This window comes from Haliotis rubra, unplaced genomic scaffold (genome assembly GCF_003918875.1).
Source record: "Haliotis rubra isolate DU_JTF1 unplaced genomic scaffold, ASM391887v1 Scf107, whole genome shotgun sequence".
Taxonomy (NCBI): Eukaryota; Metazoa; Mollusca; class Gastropoda; order Lepetellida; family Haliotidae; genus Haliotis; species Haliotis rubra.
The window spans coordinates 137,563-157,500 of record NW_025764970.1 but is presented as its reverse complement, the minus strand read 5'-3'; the positions used below and the strand labels follow the sequence as shown (position 1 = coordinate 157,500).

At 44.9% G+C, this 19,938-nt stretch overlaps 1 protein-coding gene across 3 annotated transcripts in view; it reads left to right on the top strand.

Annotated features, from left to right (window-relative positions):
- Positions 1-120: 120 nt before the first annotated feature.
- Positions 121-19,938, top strand: part of LOC124279378 (serine/threonine-protein kinase A-Raf-like) — a 75,869-nt gene continuing 56,051 nt past the window's right edge. The window contains exons 1-3 of one of the 3 annotated variants that reach the window (XM_046715205.1): positions 1,059-1,232; positions 12,310-12,400; positions 13,243-13,497. In XM_046715205.1, the coding sequence (XP_046571161.1) occupies positions 13,427-13,497 (71 nt within the window). In that variant the 5' untranslated portion in view covers positions 1,059-1,232; positions 12,310-12,400; positions 13,243-13,426. Of the gene's footprint in view, positions 198-1,058; positions 1,233-12,309; positions 12,401-13,242; positions 13,498-19,938 lie in introns of those variants that run through there. The other 2 variants (XM_046715213.1, XM_046715200.1) reach the window with 2 other exon arrangements.

The window sequence follows — 19,938 nt, the reverse complement described above, 5'->3', positions numbered from 1 at the left end:
TGTATAATCTGCCCTTTTATCATGTGTATAAGGCAAACTGTCTTTATAACGATCACCATTTCATACGAGCTTCCGATGACGGGATCTGACAGGATACTGATTAAAATGTAAACGTTATATCGCTACTCCAGTTCTGCTACTTTGTGTAGTTCGCGGAATAAGCCGAGCAGATCCGAGTGCAACGTGTGTGTCATTACGTGAGTATAAGAGCTTTCTGAAATATTTACGCTCAACTGGGAGTTCTACATGATCACAATTAAGGCATTAAGTGCCAATATAACATTCTGGTAAATTGGTGCCTTTTGAGATCACAGTGCAGGGGGAATACATATGAACTGATTGTAGGCTATATGCGTATGGGCCTGTCGTCCGCCATCCACATCTGAACGATGGGCTCGTCATATATTTCCCGAAACTTATCGTCGACAGAGATTTAAAGTGTTTACAATATTGGTCACCTATAAATGTTTTGTAAAATGTATTAATACATTTTCCACTGCGATTGAAACCCGTATGGGTAGGTTAGGTAGAGATGTCAGGTATTGGTCACATTAACTCAACGTGTTTTAGGACACATGTAATTTTATATTGGCACACCTAATGTGGTTTAGTGATTATAGCCAGGTGTTGCGGCACAAGAATAGTTTTGTCCAGTTAGGTTCTCACAAGTGATATTTTTGTCTTTAATAGGCACTTGGATCACCGTGCAAGAAACTGCTATCGATTTCCCTCCTTAAACACAACTTTATTGCCAAGTTTACGTTTATGTGTTAGGAATTAAGGCAATTTCCACCAGACTTTCCATTCTCACGGGCAGAATTAACGCTGTAATCGTTGTCCTGTTATTAGCAATTGAATCCTGTGTTAACAGAATATGTCTCTTAAATAGGTCGTCTGCCTATTTGGTAACTGGTCAAAATATTTATGCTTGGTCGAGTCTAACTCGTCTTATTACGTCAGCTAACACTGAAACAAGCCTGAAAACGACGGTGTAAATCAATCCACGTGCACGATGTCAATTTCAGCTCAGTGCACGTGCCAATCTGAGCAGACGATAGTTAACCCAGCTTGTTGAGGTGACGGACATTAATCTGCGCAGTTGAGTGAAGCGAACGAGTTGCCCTGGGCCGGGCACGGTTGGGAAGTGTGACTGTGAGACCGTTGGGTGCACATTTGATCTGCCGTCGTGGTGTCGAGTCTGCGGGTCACTGACATCATAAGCTGACACACAGGTATATAACCAGTTCTATATTTCAACCGAACGTTAACAACCCAATCGTAATTAGGCATTCAGCATCCTGTCTGGGTGTGCAGAGCTTCATCTGAAAGCTGCGGGTAGACGGGTGGTTAAAGCATTCCTTCATCACGCTTAGACCCGTGTTGATTCCCATATTGGTGCAGTATGTGAAGACGACATCTAGAGTACCCCGTCGTGTTGTTGCTGGAATATTGCTACAGCGCCATAAAACTGCATTAACTCATTTAAACATGCACTATTATTACGATATTTGGTCAGATTTCCCAGAACAGGAAGCTAAATGCATAACTGAAAACATCTATGGACGTAGGCCTATTCAGCACTATTCTTGATGTATATAATAAATATAGGACTATAAATACTGAAAGCTTGATTAGTACTGGGAGGGTGTGCAGTTGACGAGAATACATTAATCACAGCTGCCAAGATTCTAATTGTACGTGCTCTTTGGATGGTCATTTACTGATTTTTCTGGAGGGGAACCTTTTCCAGATTTTTTCGAAATTCCAGATTCGCTTTGACTATTAAAGGACTTTGGCTTGTAATCACCTTACCCACATCTCCTAGTGGGTTTTGTCGTGTGGTAAAAGTCTGAGTACTGCGCCACTTCGGACTTGCCTCTTAAACAGACACACGGTTATGTTACTAAATATTGTTCGAAGCTACCGTAATTTCAAAACGCCTACTCGTTGAACTTCTTAAAGTGGCATTTTAGAAGTTGGGAAGTGCAATATAGACAAACTTTATGGATAACAACTTCTTTATTACGTGAGTGCGACGTTTCGGTACAGATACTTGTACCGTTCTTCTCGGAATGCAGTGTACAAGAATCTGTATCGAAATGTGGCTCTCGCGAAATAAAGCAGTTTTATCCCTAAAGTTTGTCTAAATTGCACCTTCTCGTTTGGTCCTTAATATCCAACAGTTGGCCATCTATTGGTTGAGCATGTACCCGCGAATACCTCGATAATATGTCCTTTGTGGGTATTGCAATATGCCCCTTGTTTTTACGTTATATCAGGTTATAGTAGAATGGAGATGGTTTAATGTTGTTTCACAAATACATTAAAAAAACTGTTGAATCATGGCTTCCTGTATATAATCGAACCTGAACCAGACAAACCAGTGGTGGAAACTAATGAGCAGCATCACCTGCCGAGAGGGTTCGGTGACGAGAGGGTACGGTGACGCGAGGGTACGGTGACGAGAGGGTACGGTGACGCGAGGGTACGGTGACGCGAGGGTACGGTGACGAGAGGGTTCGGTGACGAGAGGGTACGGTGACGCGATGAACGGTGAAGAGGGTATGGTGACGCGAGGGTACGGTGACGAGAAACGAGAGGGTACGGTGACGCACAATGAATCAAGACTGGCATAAAACATTACACTCACAAACAGCATGGTGCTTGTTTCGGATATTTTCAAATGGATCAAAGCAGCTGCTTTCATGATTATGATAAGGAGTGAGTTTGTTTTACGCCGCTTTTAGCAGCATTCCAACAGAAATAGACTTCACACATTGTAACCATGTGGGGAATCTAGAACCCCGGGTCTTGGTCGTGACGAGCGAACGCTTAAACCACTTGGCTACCCCACCGCCCGATTATAATAAGAGATGCATATATGAGAAGTGTTGTACGTATAAGAACCATCTTTTTCTGCCTACAAAAACGATTACGTGTGCATGTGTCTACATATTGCTTATAGAACTGCATAGCCGATATTCATACGTTGAAAGAGGGCTGTACCATGAAAACAAATCATATTGATCTAACACTAGCATGGATATTTCAGAGTAAATTCGTCTACACAGATAAAACGCTAAAGCGTTGTAAATGTGAAAAACATCCTTGTTGACAGTCAAACCTCGTTAAGCTTTATAAATGAGCGTTTAAAGGGAAACTGAATGCCCGAAACCTGAAATGCACGAAGTATGGTTGCTTGGCGTTTTGGAGTTCGTCGTAAAACCATAGTCAATCTGGGGATGGTGCGAACAGATCGCAACATAATAAACACTGACCGCGTTCTGGGGTCCATGAGAACGTGACATAGACAAGATTTACCTGCGAAATCGGCTTCAGACTGCCCGTAACGCTCCTGGCTTACGTGAGATTTGTACAAAGGTCTGCGAGGAGTCGATTACAATAGTATCAGGGCTTCCAGCTGTACGTCCTGTTTTGCTGCCAGGTGACCAGGCGTGCTCGATATGGTCAAGAAAACATGTGAGGTTCAGGCTCTGGAGTGGACGTTAGTCATCTGTACAGATGAGTCGAGGTGTGCTGACCGTCAGGGGTTTTATTGACGTCGGCTGGAACCCTAACGCGTCAATTAAGCCTCTGCATTCAGAGTTCGAGCCTATAGTGTGGGGAGGGAACGATGCAAACTGAACGGTGGGGTGGCCGAGTTGTTAAACCATTCGCTCGTCACGCCGAAGACCCGCGTTCGATTTCCTACGTGGACACAATGTGTGAAGCCCACACCCGGTGTCCCTCGCCGCGATATTGCTGGCATTTTGCTTAAAGCGGCGTAAGACCATACTCACTCTACACTGTATACCACAGGACTCCACAAATGGACACAACTGATCATGATGTAATTATTTTCTCTGTTGGCCATGTCTGTGTTTGCCCTGTTTGCAAAGGTTCATCAATCCTCAGAATCTGTTCCTGCGGTTTGTAAGAGAAAGAAGAGTACCACCAATTATATCTCACGTCAACAAATAGTTGCCGTACATGAAATATACTAGGCACATAAAGAAACTGAGCATACAAAAATTGAAAATCTAAATTTATCAAACCTGTGTAGACACATAAGGATTTAAACTCAGAGATTAGTACCATGTATCCAACATGCATGCACGTGCCACGTTCCGTGACGTCAGTGGGTTCGTCCTTGAGACGTGCAATACGTTGTTGCACGTGCATTCCGGGAAAGAAAAACAGAGCAAATGAATGCCACACAGTACTGTCACTTTGGAAAGCTCAACCCCTGCCCTTGAAATCGTTCAAAAAATTAAACGGCGATTGAAACGCATAGCATGCCAAGGCTCACGTCTGCACAACGTCATGATGCCATTGGGATGGTCCGTGGGGGAATGTCTCAACGACAAGTGGCTGCACATTTCCACTGCCACCTGAACACCATTTCTGCACTGGTGAGACGCAACAAGAACACAAATGACGTCATCGATCGGCCACGTTCTGGACGTCCACGTGTAATAACGCCAAGACAGGACAGATGGATAAAGGTGACCCATCTTCGCCACAGGTTTCAGACTGCAGTGATGACTACCTGAACCATCCCAGGACTTCGCCGTATCCACCCCAACACAGTTCGACAACGTTTACGTCATCGCGGGATCAGACCACGACGTCCCGCCATACGGCCTATCCTGACACAACGTCATCGACAAGCTCGCCGAATGTGGTGCCGAAATCATGTCCGCAGACCCTTGTTTTGGTGGAGAAATGTTGTTTTACAGATGAGTCCAGGTTTAACATTTCCAATAGTGATGGACGTCAACGTGCCTGGGAGAACGCTATGCACAGGCCTGTGTCTTGGAGAGGAATCGCTTTGGCGGTGGTTCCGTGATGATTTGGGGTGGAATAACAGCACACCAAAGAACTCCTTTGGTGATTGTTCAGGGCAACTTAACTGGTGTGGGCTACAGGGATCAGATTCTTCGACCTGTGGCAATTCCTTTTCTGCAACGTCATTGCCATGGGTTAATATTCCAACAGGACAATGCCCGCCCTCATACGGCAAGGGTTGCTATGGATTTCTTTCAACACCACAACGTTGACTTACTGCCTTGGCCTGCAAATTCACCGGATCTCTCCCCGATAGAGCATGTTTGGGACGAGATGGATCGACGTCTACGCCGTCTTCCTCATCCGCCAGATAACGTCCTTGACCTTGCAACAGAACTTGAGAGAATCTGGCGTGACATCCCAAAAGCCTTCCTTGCACGTTTGATAGACTCTATGCGTCGTCGATGCACTGCTGTTCTCAATGCCGATGGTGGACATACCCTCTATTGAGCTTGTGACATGGTTGTTTGACCCGTCCCGCTTGTGGACTCGTGACGTCATTGTGATTGACTTTTCAATCGAAATTCTCCCGACTTATGGTCTCATGATCCCGCCATTAAAGTTTATATGTACCTTTGACATTGTTATCGTACTTATCAACTGGGATAATATTTTGACAATGCACAGTTTCTTTATGTGGCTAGTATATTTCAGCGAATGGACACAACTGATCATGATGTAATAATTTTCTCTCTCTCTCTGTGTGTGTGTGTGTGTGTGTGTGTGTGTGTGTGATGTGTATGTCTGAGAGTCTGTCTGTCTGTCTGTCTGTCTGTGGTTTTAGATATTTATAAATAGCTCTACATGCTTGGTATGATGTAAAGTATCTTGTAGTAACGTAATTTTCCCCCACTCATTTTTAGACGGAAACCAATGCGTGTTTAGTAGCATGAACATAACATATGAATCAATGTTAAAAGTTGGGGTAAAGGGCTCATGAACATAACATATGAATCAATGTTAAAAGATTTCAAACGTAAAATGTGGATGATGGTGTGCATGATTTGTGTTTAAGTTGGTAAATATTTGGTTCTGTTTAATGTATCCCGTTTCAGTCAGCCGTTCAACTGATTGTGATATTAAATTCAGGGTCTTCAAGTAGAGCTTTTATCGTGATCTTCACCCATGCGTCCCATTTCGCCAATGTTAAATAATGCATATTTGCTCCACCAGTGCACAATGCCCTATTCGTACCACACAGAAAATAAAAAATGGCCAAGCACATGTGTAATCTCAATGGGATCACTAATGATCTGAATGACATTTTACTCATGCAGCTATTGAGTCTTACACGGGCTTTGTGATATCTCATAAATAGCTAACATGTAATTTTCCCGTATTTGTTAATGGTTCTCGTCAAGGGAGTCGAACTGTTGTCAAAGTGTTGCTGTTATTCGATCTCCTAAAGAACGTCGACAAAAACATGTTCTAACATCTCACAATTAATGGCGTTCTGGTTAGATAGCGTGATGGCAACTGCGTATCGTGATGAGCGTTTTAAGACATAAACTAAATAACAGTCATACAAGTGACAAACAAACCCTCCCAAATCCCCCACGCGCAGTATTGATGGTATTATTTCATCATTATCTCGGAGAGTATAAAACATTTTATATTGATACGTAATCACAACCTGCATATCTCTTCATTTGCGGGGTCTGTTGAAACGGCGTTGGTTATTCAAACAGTCATTCCATCTTTCAGAGTGAGTGAGTTTAGTGTTACGCCGCTTTTAGCAATATTCTAGCAATGTGACAGCGGTGGACACAAGAAATGGGCTTCACAAGTTGTACCCATGTGGGGAATCAAACCCAGGTTTTCCACCTGACGAGCGAACGAACGCTACCACCCAACCGCCCACTATCTTTCAGAACATTCAAGTCCAGTTTATTGAAATTTCATATAGGCTACTACAAATGAGGTGAGTATGGAACATGTCAGGAACATTAAGTAAGAATACAATAACGCGTCAGCAGTAGGTTTATTGTTGATTAGATTCAGGTTTGACCATGCTGACAGTGACCAGCGACCACATTACTGTCAAGTAAAATGTACCGGTATAAGACTGACTATTATCATGCCAGGCTTGGCTATGTTCCATTTTGCATATCGCGCTTTGATAAATAACACCTATATGCAAGTCAAAACATTTCGTTTTAGAATATTTATGAATATTCGATTCTTGTGATCGCGAACAGCTAATTCAGTTCATGAAGTGATAAGGTTCGATTCACCGAATACACGAATGAATTATAACATCCCTAGGGAGGATGGACTGACCCAGTGTAAGGCGCCGTATACCACTGACCCAGTGTAAGGCGCCGTATACCACTGAACCAGTGTAAGGCGCCGTATATCGGTGACCCAGTGTAAGGCGCCGTATATCGGTGACCTAGTGTAAGGCGCAGTATATCGGTGACCTAGTGTAAGGCGCAGTATACCGCTGACCTAGTGTAAGGCGCAGTATATCGGTGACCCAGTGTAAGGCGCCGTATATCGCTGACCTAGTGTAAGGCGCAGTATATCGGTGACCCAGTGTAAGGCGCAGTATACCGCTGACCTAGTGTAAGGCGCAGTATATCGGTGACCCAGTGTAAGGCAGTATATCGGTGACCCAGTGTAAGGCGCAGTATATCGCTGACCTAGTGTAAGGCGCGTATATCGGTGACCCAGTGTAAGGCGCCGTATATCGGTGACCCAGTGTAAGGCGCAGTATATCGGTGACCCAGTGTAAGGCGCAGTATATCGCTGACCTAGTGTAAGGCGCAGTATATCGGTGACCCAGTGTAAGGCGCCGTATATCGTGACAGTGTAAGGCGAGTATATCGGTGACCCAGTGTAAGGCGCCGTATATCGCTGACCCAGTGTAAGGCGCCCGCTGCATATCGGTGACCCAGTGTAAGGCGCCGTATATCGGTGACCCAGTGTAAGGCGCTGACCTAGTGTAAGGCGCGGTATATCGTGACCCAGTGTAAGGCGGCGTATATCGGTGACCGTATATCGGTGACCCAGTGTAAGGCGCAGTATATCGCTGACCCAGTGTAAGGCGACCTAGTGTATATATATCGGTGACCCAGTGTAAGGCGGCGTATATCGGTGACCCAGTGTAAGGCGCCGTATATCGGTGACCCAGTGTAAGGCGCAGTATATCGGTGACCCAGTGTAAACCGGTAGTATATATCGGTGACCCAGTGTGTGCGCAGTATATCGGTGACCCAGTGTAAGGCGTATATCGGTGACCCAGTGTAAGGCGGCAGTATATCGGTGACCCAGTGTAAGGCGGCGTATATCGGTGACCCAGTGTGTAAGGCGCGCGGTATATCGGTGACCCAGTGTAAGGCGTATATCAGTGACCCATCGGGTGACCCAGTGTAAGGCGCATATATCGTATATCGGTGACCCAGTGTAAGGCGGCGTATATGACGGTGTAAGGCCCAGTGTAAAGGCGTATATCGCTGACCCAGTATATCGGTGACCCAGTGTATATCGGCCCAGTGTAAAGGCTATATCGGTGTAAGACCCAGTGTAAGGCGGCGTATATCGGTGACCCAGTGTAAGGCTCCGTATATCGGTGACCCAGTGTAAGTGTAAGGCGTAATATCGGTGACCCAGTGTAAGACTCGGGTATACCGCTGACCTAGTGTAAGGCGGCGTATATCGGTGACCCAGTGTAAGGCGGCGTATATCGGTGACCCAGTGTAAGTGTAAGGTGGCGTATATCGGTGACCCAGTGTAAGGCGGCGTATATCGGTGACCCATATCGGTACCGACCCAGTGTAAGGCGCCGTATATCGGTGACCCAGTGTAAGGCGCCGTGACCTAGTGTAAGGTGACCCAGATCGATGACCCAGTGTAAGGCGCAGTATATCGGTGACCTCCCAGTGTAAGGCGAGTATATCGGTGACCCAGTGTAGGCGGCGGTATATCGCGTGACCCAGTATATCCGTATATCGGTGACCCAGTGTAAGGCCCAGTGTAAGGCGCCGTATATCGGTGACCCAGTGTAAGACTCCCGATACCGCTGACCTAGTGTAAGGCGGCGTACATCGGTGACCCAGTGTAAGGCGAGGTATATCGGTGACCCAGTGTAAGGCTCCGTATATCGGTGACCCAGTGTAAGGCGGCGTATATCGTATATCGGTGACCCAGTGTAAGGCGAGGTATATCGGTGACCCCCAGTGTAAGGCTCCCAGCACCGCTGACCTAGTGTAAGACTCCGTATACCGCTGACCTAGTGTAAGGCGAAGGTATCCGGTGGTGACCCAGTGTAAGGCGGCGTATACCCCAGTGTAAGGCGAGGTATATCGGTGACCCAGTGTAGTGTGACCTAGTTGTAAGGCGGCGTATATCGGTGACCCAGTGTAAGGCGAGGTATATCGGTGACCCAGTGTAAGGCTCCGTATACCGCTGATATATCGGTGACCCAGTGTAAGGCTCCAGGTATATCGCTGACCTAGTGTAAGTAATCGGTGACCCAGTGTAAGACCGGGTGACCCAGTGTATATACCGGTGACCCAGTGTAAGGCGGCGTATATCCTAGTGTAAGGCGTATATCGGTGACCCAGTGTAAGGCGAGGTATATCGGTGACCCAGTGTAAGGCTCCGTATATCGGTGACCCAGTGTAAGGCGGCGTATATCGGTGACCCAGTGTAAGGCGAGGTATATCGGTGACCCAGTGTAAGGCTCCAGTATACCGGACCTAGTGTAAGTATATACATTGGTGACCCAGTGTAAGGCGAGGTATATCGGTGACCCAGTGTAAGGCGCAGTATACCGCTGACCTAGTGTAAGGCGGCGTATATCGGTGACCCAGTGTAAGGCTCCGTATATCGGTGACCCAGTGTAAGGCGGCGTATATCGGTGACCCAGTGTAAGGCGACCGTGTAAGGCGGCGTATATCGGTGACCCAGTGTAAGGCGGCGTATATCGGTGACCCAGTGTAAGGCGGCGTATATCGGTGACCCAGTGTAAGGCTCCGTATATCGCTGACCCAGTGTAAGGCGCCGTATATCGCTGACCCTAGTGTAAGGCTCCGTATATCGGTGACCCAGTGTAAGGCGCCGTATATCGGTGACCCAGTGTAAGGTGGCGTATATCGGTGACCCAGTGTAAGGCTCGGTATGGACCTATATCGGTGAAGGCCCAGTGTAAGGTTGATATCCCCAGTGTAAGGCGCCGTATACCCAGTGTAAGGCGCCGTATATCGGTGACCCAGTGTAAGGCGCCGTATATCGGTGACCCAGTGTAAGGCGCAGTATACCGCTGACCCAGTGTAAAGGCGGCGTATATCGGTGACCCAGTGTAAGGCGCCGTATATCGGTGACCCAGTGTAAGGCGGCGTATATCGATGACTTAGTGTAAGGCGCCGTATATCGGTGACCTAGTGTAAGGCGCACTATACCGCTGACCCAGTTCAAGGCGCCATATATCGCGGACCCAGTGTAAGGCGCCGTATATCGGTGACCCAGTGTAAAGCGCAGTATACTGCTGGCCCAGTGTAAGGCGCAGTATACCCCAGTGTAAGGCGCTTTATACCGCTGGCCCAGTGTAAGGCGCCGTATATTGCTGGCCCAGTGTAAGGCGCAGTATACCGCTGACCTAGTGTAAGGCGCAGTATACCCAGTGTAAGGCGCTTTATACCGCTGACCCAGTGTAAGGCATTCGTATATCGCTGGCCCCCCTCAAAGCGCCGTATATCGCTGGCCCCGCTCAAGGAGCCGTATACAGCCGATCGAGTGTAAGGCGCCGTATATCGCTGGCCCAGTGTAAGGCGCCGTATATCGCTGGCCCCGCTCAAGGCGCCATATATCGCTGGCCAAGTTCAAGGCGCCGTATATCGGTGACCCAGTGTTAGGCGTCGTTTAATCGCTGTGCCCGAAACCGGCGAGTCAAAACATTTCATTTAAAATATTCATGAATATTCGATTCTTGTGATCGCGAATAACTAATTCAGTTCATGTTTTGATACGGTTGGATTCATCGAATACACGAATACCATCCCTAGGGAGGTTGGTCTGCCCAAGTGTAAGGCGCTGTATAATCGCTGTGCTAGACACCGGCATTCATGGTCACTGGTTCAAGTTTCCGATTCTATGTTTGCCAATAAGCCCATGCTTATGGGTTTTACCAGAGGAGTACTGCATCATCTCTCGCCATCCTCCAACATAAAGGCCGTGATATGTCTGAAATATTGATCAAAGCGGCATTATACGAACATCAGTCAATAGTAAAGAAAATGTCTGTCAAAAGCGTCTGTCACTTTAACACGACTACAGCCAACCGCAGTTAAAAAAACATCCCCAATTACCAAAAACATAAAGAAACACCACTCCTTGAAGTATCTAAAAATCCATACGTCTAACTTCAGCTGACTAAAACAAAAAGCGGCATCGTCTTGTCCAGATCTGTAACCTTGGCTTTTGAATTCAATTGGCTGGTGTTATATATGCTAGATAAAGGGATAACACAGTAATGAGGATAGGAGCGTATATTCATAGTACCCAAACGTATTGCTACAGTTGTCGCATTCACATGTATTTATCCTCATATGAATAACCAACGCTGTTGATTGAACCATGCCACAATGTTCAGTCTGTTCAATCAAGGTGTTAGTGGCAGGAATAAGGTTGGTACGGCTCAATGAACGCGTACTGTAATATTCCAGATTGTGTAAGGTCTTTCAGCTGGTTGTGCTGTTCAAATATATAGTGTAATGTAATTGTAATATTCCTGCAATATACGTGTAATAAACGTTTCTTTATCTAATAGTCTTCTAATATATGAGATGTTAGCATAATGAAATATAGGTGCAATTATCGTGTAATAAAGATTTATAAGATAGTATTTTAATATCGGTGCAATAATCCTCTGATATATAATGGAAATGGCACCGCGAAAGAGACGTGATTGTTCTGTTATGCAGGGGTAATAATATTGAAGAATAAATGTAATATATCTGTGATACAGATGTAGAAGCCCACAGCAATATAATATAAGTCACATGTAATGGGCTGTCAAAGCACAATTTCCAAACACACTTTGAAATCTAAACCTAACAGGTTCCGCGGCCTAGCCTTATGGATAAAGCGTCCGATCGTCAATCTGAAGACGTGGGTTCGATTCCCCACATGGGTACAACAATGTGTTGAGCCCATCTCTGGTGTAACCCGCCGTGGTATTGCTGGAATATTGCTTAAGGCGGCGTAAAACCATACTCACTCGCACCTTGGTGTATTGACTGTATCTGTCATTGCACTATACATGCACTGTACATGCACTGTACTGTCTGTGGTCTGTGGAGAACGAGACTAGCTAATCAATAACAAAGTCTCAGTACAGAAATTAGCTTTTTTAAAACTTTGTATCGATCTAACGTTTAAGGCGTACCTTATTTGGGTATCAGCTACTGAGACTGACTGTTTGATTCAGTTAACATAAATATGTTACCATTGCATTTCCAGTTTGCTATTTGGGATTGAATTGCTCGAACCCCATCACACCAGACATTCTAAACGTATTCCCAAAGCAACCTACACAGGTACACCTACACAGGTAATTGTTATCTCCGACATAATGTTTCACAGGCCCAGTTCAACCATGTAATCGGCGTCTTTTCAATTGAACGTAAATTGATGTACTTTGCTAAGCGTTGTTTTCTGATGACCTAATGCTACCTTACCCCTTTCCAAGTCCACCGCCAAGCCTCTTTTCTTTGTTTTATGAAGGTAATATTCGTCAGTAATTTGTAATTTAAGCTGATAAGGCCAAAAATTGCTACATCGACAGGTATATATATTGAAAGCTTTCCAGAAAATACACTCGACGCCTTGACACAGACGCTGGGAATGGCGCCGAGAGAAAACGATCATCTTTTTTCTTCTTCATGAAGTTTCGTGTTCAGTACAGTGTACAGTATAGTGATGAAACATATGGTCCAAGCCTCGCGTGCCTTGATGTGGCGGAATGATGAAAGCTTTGACTGTACTAATTCCCCGACATCTCTGGGGTAATCACGCTTCTAGTTTTAACGCTCAGGGGGACAGGGATCGATCACGTGATGTGCGTTCACCGTTTCAGTTATTGCGACATTTACTAAATGAATGAAGACCCAACACAATTGTCTTAGCGTTGGGAGAGGCTTACTACGAGAACGAATGAAATACTCATATAGAACCGTATGGGCTGCAACGCTTTGATCGGCTCAACGAGGGGCTCGAAACAGCAGCCGCTGTTGATAAGCCGAGGGCAAATATTTCATTGAACACTGAATAGTTCTTGCAACACGAGGAAGCGCCTTTCATTTATCGCCGTTCGATCGCGTTAGATACAGCCTTGCTGTCGGCTAGTGTTTGAGTAGATTGGACATACAACTGGGTTTTACGTTGTTGTTGCAGAGTAACAGACAGATAGTGGTGGCTGGACGGCAACAGTGATCATATCTCAGTCAACGCAGTAACATCGCTCTGTGAAAGCTGTTGTGACGTAATGTAGCGAACATATATCAATGCATGGACACATGGAGAAACTGTGGATACATTTCTTACAACACCTTGTGGATAACGTACATGGCACCTCCTGATGACTGCCCCGGTTCGAGCCCAAGTTCCGACCAGCTTGTATGACGAGCGGCTGATGGACAGGACCTTCAGGTAACTCAGCATTAACTACTCATTCCACGTTGTATGTCGCTATAGGTTCTGTTCCACGAATGTACAGATTAATGTTGATGCAGTTTTTGTGTGAATGCTTTGGTTACTCTTCCACGGGAAGTAGTGAAAATGATCATCAATTCCGTAGACGTGTAGTACTGTTTATACCTACAAGTATATATTTAATTATATCTCTCTCTCAGCCATCTGGCATCCAAAATCTGGTGGCATTGCATGACAATTGTGCAGTTCCCATTTCACAGACAGAAAATTACACAGCCTAGTGTTGGATCAAAGACCTTCTTTTAAGGCACATATAAAGTAATGCCACATATGTGTCCATTCCTGTTTGTTATGGATTCCATGGTTCTATAAACGTCCTTACAGAGAGAGACAGGCAGCTATGTCCAGCAAATTGGCATCCAATTCCCTATATCAGTGTTTAACCAAAATGCTTAATACAATTCAAGGAACGACTTTTTTATGTATACACAGATGGCATTTGAGAAAAGTTGAATTAACACCAAAGCTTGGCTCTTTACCTTGTCAGAAGAGAACTAAGTTCAGTTCTGTCCAAGCATTTGATTTTTCAGCTTCTATACTCCGATATCTCACATGACATATTTTAGGAAAAACGTCATTCCTGGATCCATGGTGCTTTTGTTACAAAACGTGGTGACCATAGATAAGGTTACTGATCTCCAAAGGTTCGGGGTTATTGTTAGTAAAGGAACGTAACGCTGGGCTGTCTCATTGATAGCATCTGTTTACATTTTACCGCTGTTTCTGCATACAGATGGCACATATCAAGTTCTGCTCGGACAATTGTATATAGTTTGTCCAAGATGTTTAACTTCAGCTTGAGATGTATCTTGAATTTGTGATCGTTCAATTAAAACAAATAAGTATTATTTTCCTATATTATGGTGAATATGTCTAGTGCATGTTATTTCGTAATGCGTTTGAGAGATATCCGAGTATAGTGTGAAAATTCAGACAAGAATTACACACAGGAATGACATGTTCATTTGTGTACGTTCTTAATAACATAAGGGCACCTATGTGGTCCAGATACCCTAAGCAACGCAACTCCCTGTGCAGAGTTGCCTCCCTTGGATTCGGGGGCGGTGGGGTAGTCTAGTGGTTAAAGCGTTCGGGTTCGATTCCCCATATGGGTGCAATGTGTGAAGTCCATTTCTGGTGTCCCCCGCCGTGATGTTGCTGGAATATTGCTAAAAGCGGCGTAAAACCCAACTCACTCACACTCACCCTTGGATACGCCAGAAATCAACTTGAAATCCTGGGATCCTGGGTTCGAATCCCGGTGTGCTCAAGTTGTAGGTTTGTCAGCACTATAACCCGTGCTCATGGGTTCCACTAGAGTCGCGATCGTCTACGGCCTACTTCACTCCACCATCAAGCTGATATGCGTTGTATTACCGAAATATTTACAAATCTTTAAATCCATACTCACTCACTAAACATATTGAGAGGAAGTTGAGAGGAAGTTGAGAGGAAGTTCATTTATAATTTCTGGAACAGTCTCAGTTGAAACCAATAATACATCTGTTATGTAAGTGCGTGTTATTAAATGACATAAACCAATTCTATGTGTAAGGGTAGAATGTTTCCATCAAAGGCTCGCTATACAAACGCTTGTGTACGTGTTCATCTACGACATGCTCTTCAGTGATTCATACCTTCAACGCCATAGACAAATTTCTCTCGATTATCTGCGAAACAGACCCTATTGGTCGTAAACGTGAAAATGATGATGTCAATTAAACGAATTAGTTTTTACATAAAGTATCAAAACATTTGCAGAAACCCCCATGAGGCATTTACTGACAGCCCAATTCCAGAATGCGATTAGGCTCGTGAAAGTGGTTGGTTGGTGTTTAATTCCACACTCGGCAATCGTCAAGCTATATGGCGGCGGTCTGTAAATAATCGAGTCTGGATCACACAATCCAGTGATCAACAGCATCAGCATCGATCCACGCAACTGGGATACGATGACATGTGTCAACTAGGTCAGCGAGCCTGACCACCCGATCCCGTTAGTCGCCTCTAACAACAAGCATACATGGGTTGCTGAAGACCAATTGTAACCCGGATGTTCACGGGTGGTAATGTGTGGTCTGTCTGATAATGCCGTGCCGGCTATGGTCGCTGAATGCTATCAACCATTGTTTCGGCCGAACTAGTTACAGGCCCATGCGATGCGATGTAGCCGAAATAGTGCTGTTTGCGCCGAAAATCATTCGTACATTCACTCTGGTAATGTGGAAGTTCGAACACTCGCTCGTAACGCATTTCGTCCACGTTCAAATGCTCATAAGAACATGTGTTTTTTCTGTTTGAAACTGCAAATGTAATTATATAATCTATACTAAACATGACATGTTGAGGATCATACATTTATGTAATAGTTTTTGCCTTCACAACAAAAACAACTTTTCATAGCACCAACCTATTTGCGCAGCTACCAATATATATATAAAACCCGGGCTTACACATGATTGTTGCTAAAAAGGTTGGGCAAGGCCTCAAAACTATCTAAATATGAAGCTTCGCAACCTATCGGGCTTACACGAAAAAACTGGCTTGCTGCGCTCGTGCATACACTTCACATACTGGAACGGCCGAGTCGTTAAGGGGAGAGTGAGTGAGTAAGTTTAGTTTTACGCCGCTTTCAGCAATATTCCAGCAATATCACAGCAGCGACACCAGAAAAGGGCTCCACACATTGTACCCATGTGGGGAATCGAACCCGGGTCTTCGGCGTAACGAGAGAACGCTTCAACCACTAGGCTTCCCCCTACCCCCGTTTATAGGAGAAGTGTCCATGAGATGTAAAGGGTAAGGGAGCGACTCAACGCCGTTTTACCCAATCTTCTAGTAACAGTCCGTTTGCCCCACACGAGAACGTTGAGTTGCAAAATACCTCAGAATGGGGAATAGTCTATTAAATGTCAATACAGTACACTGCTGTTCGGTATTTGTATACATATACCTTGACATTGTTTATGAAACTGTCGTGTTGTTACGTGTGTAAGTTGACGTCTTTAACTGAGGGGAGCACAAAGTAGGGAGAAACAGCGCAATGACGCACTTGCTGCACAACGACAGCATAAGAAGCCTTTGGGTTGTCACGTGATTGCTTGAGTCCCGTCAGTTGACAGTTTCCCCTCAACTTGTTAAAGACACGTCATGCTTTAAAAGCACGTTTCAGGTATTTATTATGATACAAAATGTTTTTCGTCTTTCTTCTTCACATTCTACATCTTAAAAATCACCTTTTTCACATCAGCTCAAAGGCGCATCTGTCAGTCAACAACGACGAATACAATACAACACGTGCAGTACATGTTTGGGCTGTTTCTCCTGACGTTGTGCCCGCCTCCGTTAAAGATGTCAACTTATGCACATAACATGAAAGTTTCTGAAACAACCTTTCCTGTGAAGGGTATGAAAATATAGAAGATATTGTTGGGTACAGAGTACCATGTGCCATGCTGACATTTAATACAGACCATTTCCAATTTTCAGTTGTTTTGAAGCTCAACGATCTGATTTCTAGACAGACTGTCTATCAAGAAGCGTGTCTGCTAAATGTGGGAGAAAGGCCCGAAGTGACCAATATAGTGAATCCCACGAGCTTTTCTACGTTACTGTGAAACCTGGAAACATAATAATTGCAGACCGTGATTCTAACCCACGATTATAGGTTTCTGGCGTGTCCAAGGGACGTAACTTCGCACAGCTTTGCCCCCTAACCGTAACTAAACCAGGATTTTATAACCCGCACCAAACCTGGCCTTGGTTCAGAACTTCACGGATCCGCACATGTCCGGGATGGAATGTGTTATTTTTCCTGATCTTAAGTATAAAACAGCAAACAAATAAAATACTTCTGGTCGATTTTGTTTTGTAATGTGTATGGAACAGCCATGCAGTGACTGACAGAGCCTTGCTGTTAAATACCAATTAGGAGCTGTTGGGGACTGATGTCTCTCTCTGGAGATATCACCATGCTCCATGTGGACCTATCTTATATTCTTGTGCAAGAAGACGTCATGACCTTTTACGACCAATTTTCAGAAAGATCCATGCCTGATTTTTTCCTATACGCAATTCTGTGGAGATCATACGCTGTTTGATAACAACTCAGTTGCGCTTAGACATAATACCCTTTCTAAGATAATTTACTTTAATATCCGCTGACAATAAACCCATGCAGGATTAAAATACAAATGAAGTAGTAGACGGAGTATGTTTTAGGTGTTGCCTTCATCAACCCATGACCTGGTGTTCCCTGTTTGAGGCTTCTTTACAGTCCACCCACTTGGAGCACGAACCCGCCAAGGTCGCGGTTAGATTTGGTCTACAGCAACCCATGCTTGTCGTCATCGGTTCCCAGTTGCGTAGATCGACGTTCATGCTGTTGATCACTGAATTGTCTGGTCCAAACTGGATTATTTACAGACCGCCGCCATATAGCTGGAATATTGCTGCGTGCAACAAACACACAAAAAACAAACTTGAACTGATATACGGGAATAATGTGGCGTTAAGCAACAAACAAATCCTTGTTCTTTTAAAATGATTTGCAAAATTAAATGAAATCACCATCTAGCATCGTTCTTAAAAGTCAGAAGTTGACCAGCGTATTGCTGCACAAGAAATATGCACCTATGACTGCTGTTCTATCTCACAACAGTATATAAAATATAATGATATAATTATTTGCTTATCCTCGAAAAGAGTATCGTTTTTTTGGTTGCTGCTTCATACACCATATCACGTACAAAGATTCAGATGTTATTCATAGTAAAGGTAATGTGATGCTCCGTGACAGCTTCTGTGGCTGGGAACGTGTATAGTTTACTTCCTTCAGAAAGATAACACAAGTCCTCGATCAGGGCCTGATCAGTGTGCATCGCTGTAACCCGACGTTTTGGATTGTTGGACGTGCAGGCATCCTGACTATTGATGAGATTCTTGAGACGCTTTAGAAGTTGATGGATATATATGACGAGTATATGGATGGCAACTTCTTGTTTATTGTATAACACGACGTTTCTGGGCTACTTCTTGCCCCTTCTTCAGGTGATTGAAGAAGGGACAAGAAGTAGCCCAGAAACGTTGTGTTATACAATAAACACGAAGTTCCATCTAAAGTATAAGGGTATGTCTTTAAACATAGGTATGATGCATTAAACGAAATTCGAAACATTTTTGTCTGTATTTTAGAGCTATTGAACACACACTAAGATGGCAGCTTTTGAATTATCATGACATGATCACTTCTTTTTGAAAGCGTCTACAGGTATCTGTGTGAGCGTGTATCGCTACTAGACAGATATTCCAGCTATACGAGGGTGGTCTGGACAGGTACCGGTGTGAGTGTGTATCGCTACCAGACAGATATTCCATCTATACGAGGGTGGTCTGGACAGGTACCGGTGTGAGCGTGTATCGCTACCTGACAGATATTCCAGCTATACGAGGGTGGTCTGGACAGGTACCGGTGTGAGTGTGTATCGCTACCTGACAGATATTCCATCTATACGAGGGTGGTCTGGACCCAGGTATCGATGACGATGTATCGCTACCAGATAGATATTCGATCTATACGAGGGTGGTCTGGACAGGTATATTCGCTATACGAGGGTGGTCTGGAGGTACCGGTGTGAGTGTGTATCGCTACCAGACAGATATTCCATCTATACGAGGGTGGTCTGGACAGGTACCGGTGTGAGCGTGTATCGCTACCAGACAGATATTCCATCTATACGAGGGTGGTCTGGACAGGTACCGGTGTGAGCGTGTATCGCTACCTGACAGATATATTCCATCTACACGATATCTCCATCTACCCTACAGAGGGTGGTCTGGACAGGTACTGGTGTGAGCGATGTATCGCTACCTGACAAGATATTCCATCTATACGAGGGTGGTCTACAGGTATCGGTGTGAGCGTGTATCGCTACCAGATAGATATTCCAGCTCTATACGAGGGTGGTCTGGACAGGAGACATTCCACCGATGTGAGCGGTGTATCGCTACCCGACGAATATTCCAGCCATATTACAGATATATTCCATCTATACGAGGGTGGTCTGGACCTGGACGTGGTACCGGTGATGAGGGTGGTCTGGACAGGCAGTGTGTATCGCTACCTGACAGATATATTCCATCTATACGAGGGTGGTCTGGACAGGTACCGGTGTGAGCGTGTATCGCTACCTGACAGAACAGGTATCGGTGTGAGCGTGTATCGCTACCTGACAGATATTCCAGCTATACGAGGGTGATCTGGACAGGTATCGGTGCTTGCCAGAAAAGGCGTCGTAAGAGGCGACTATCGGGATCGGGTGGTCAGGCTTGCTGACTTGGTTGACACATGTCATCGGTTCCCAATTGCGCAGATCGATG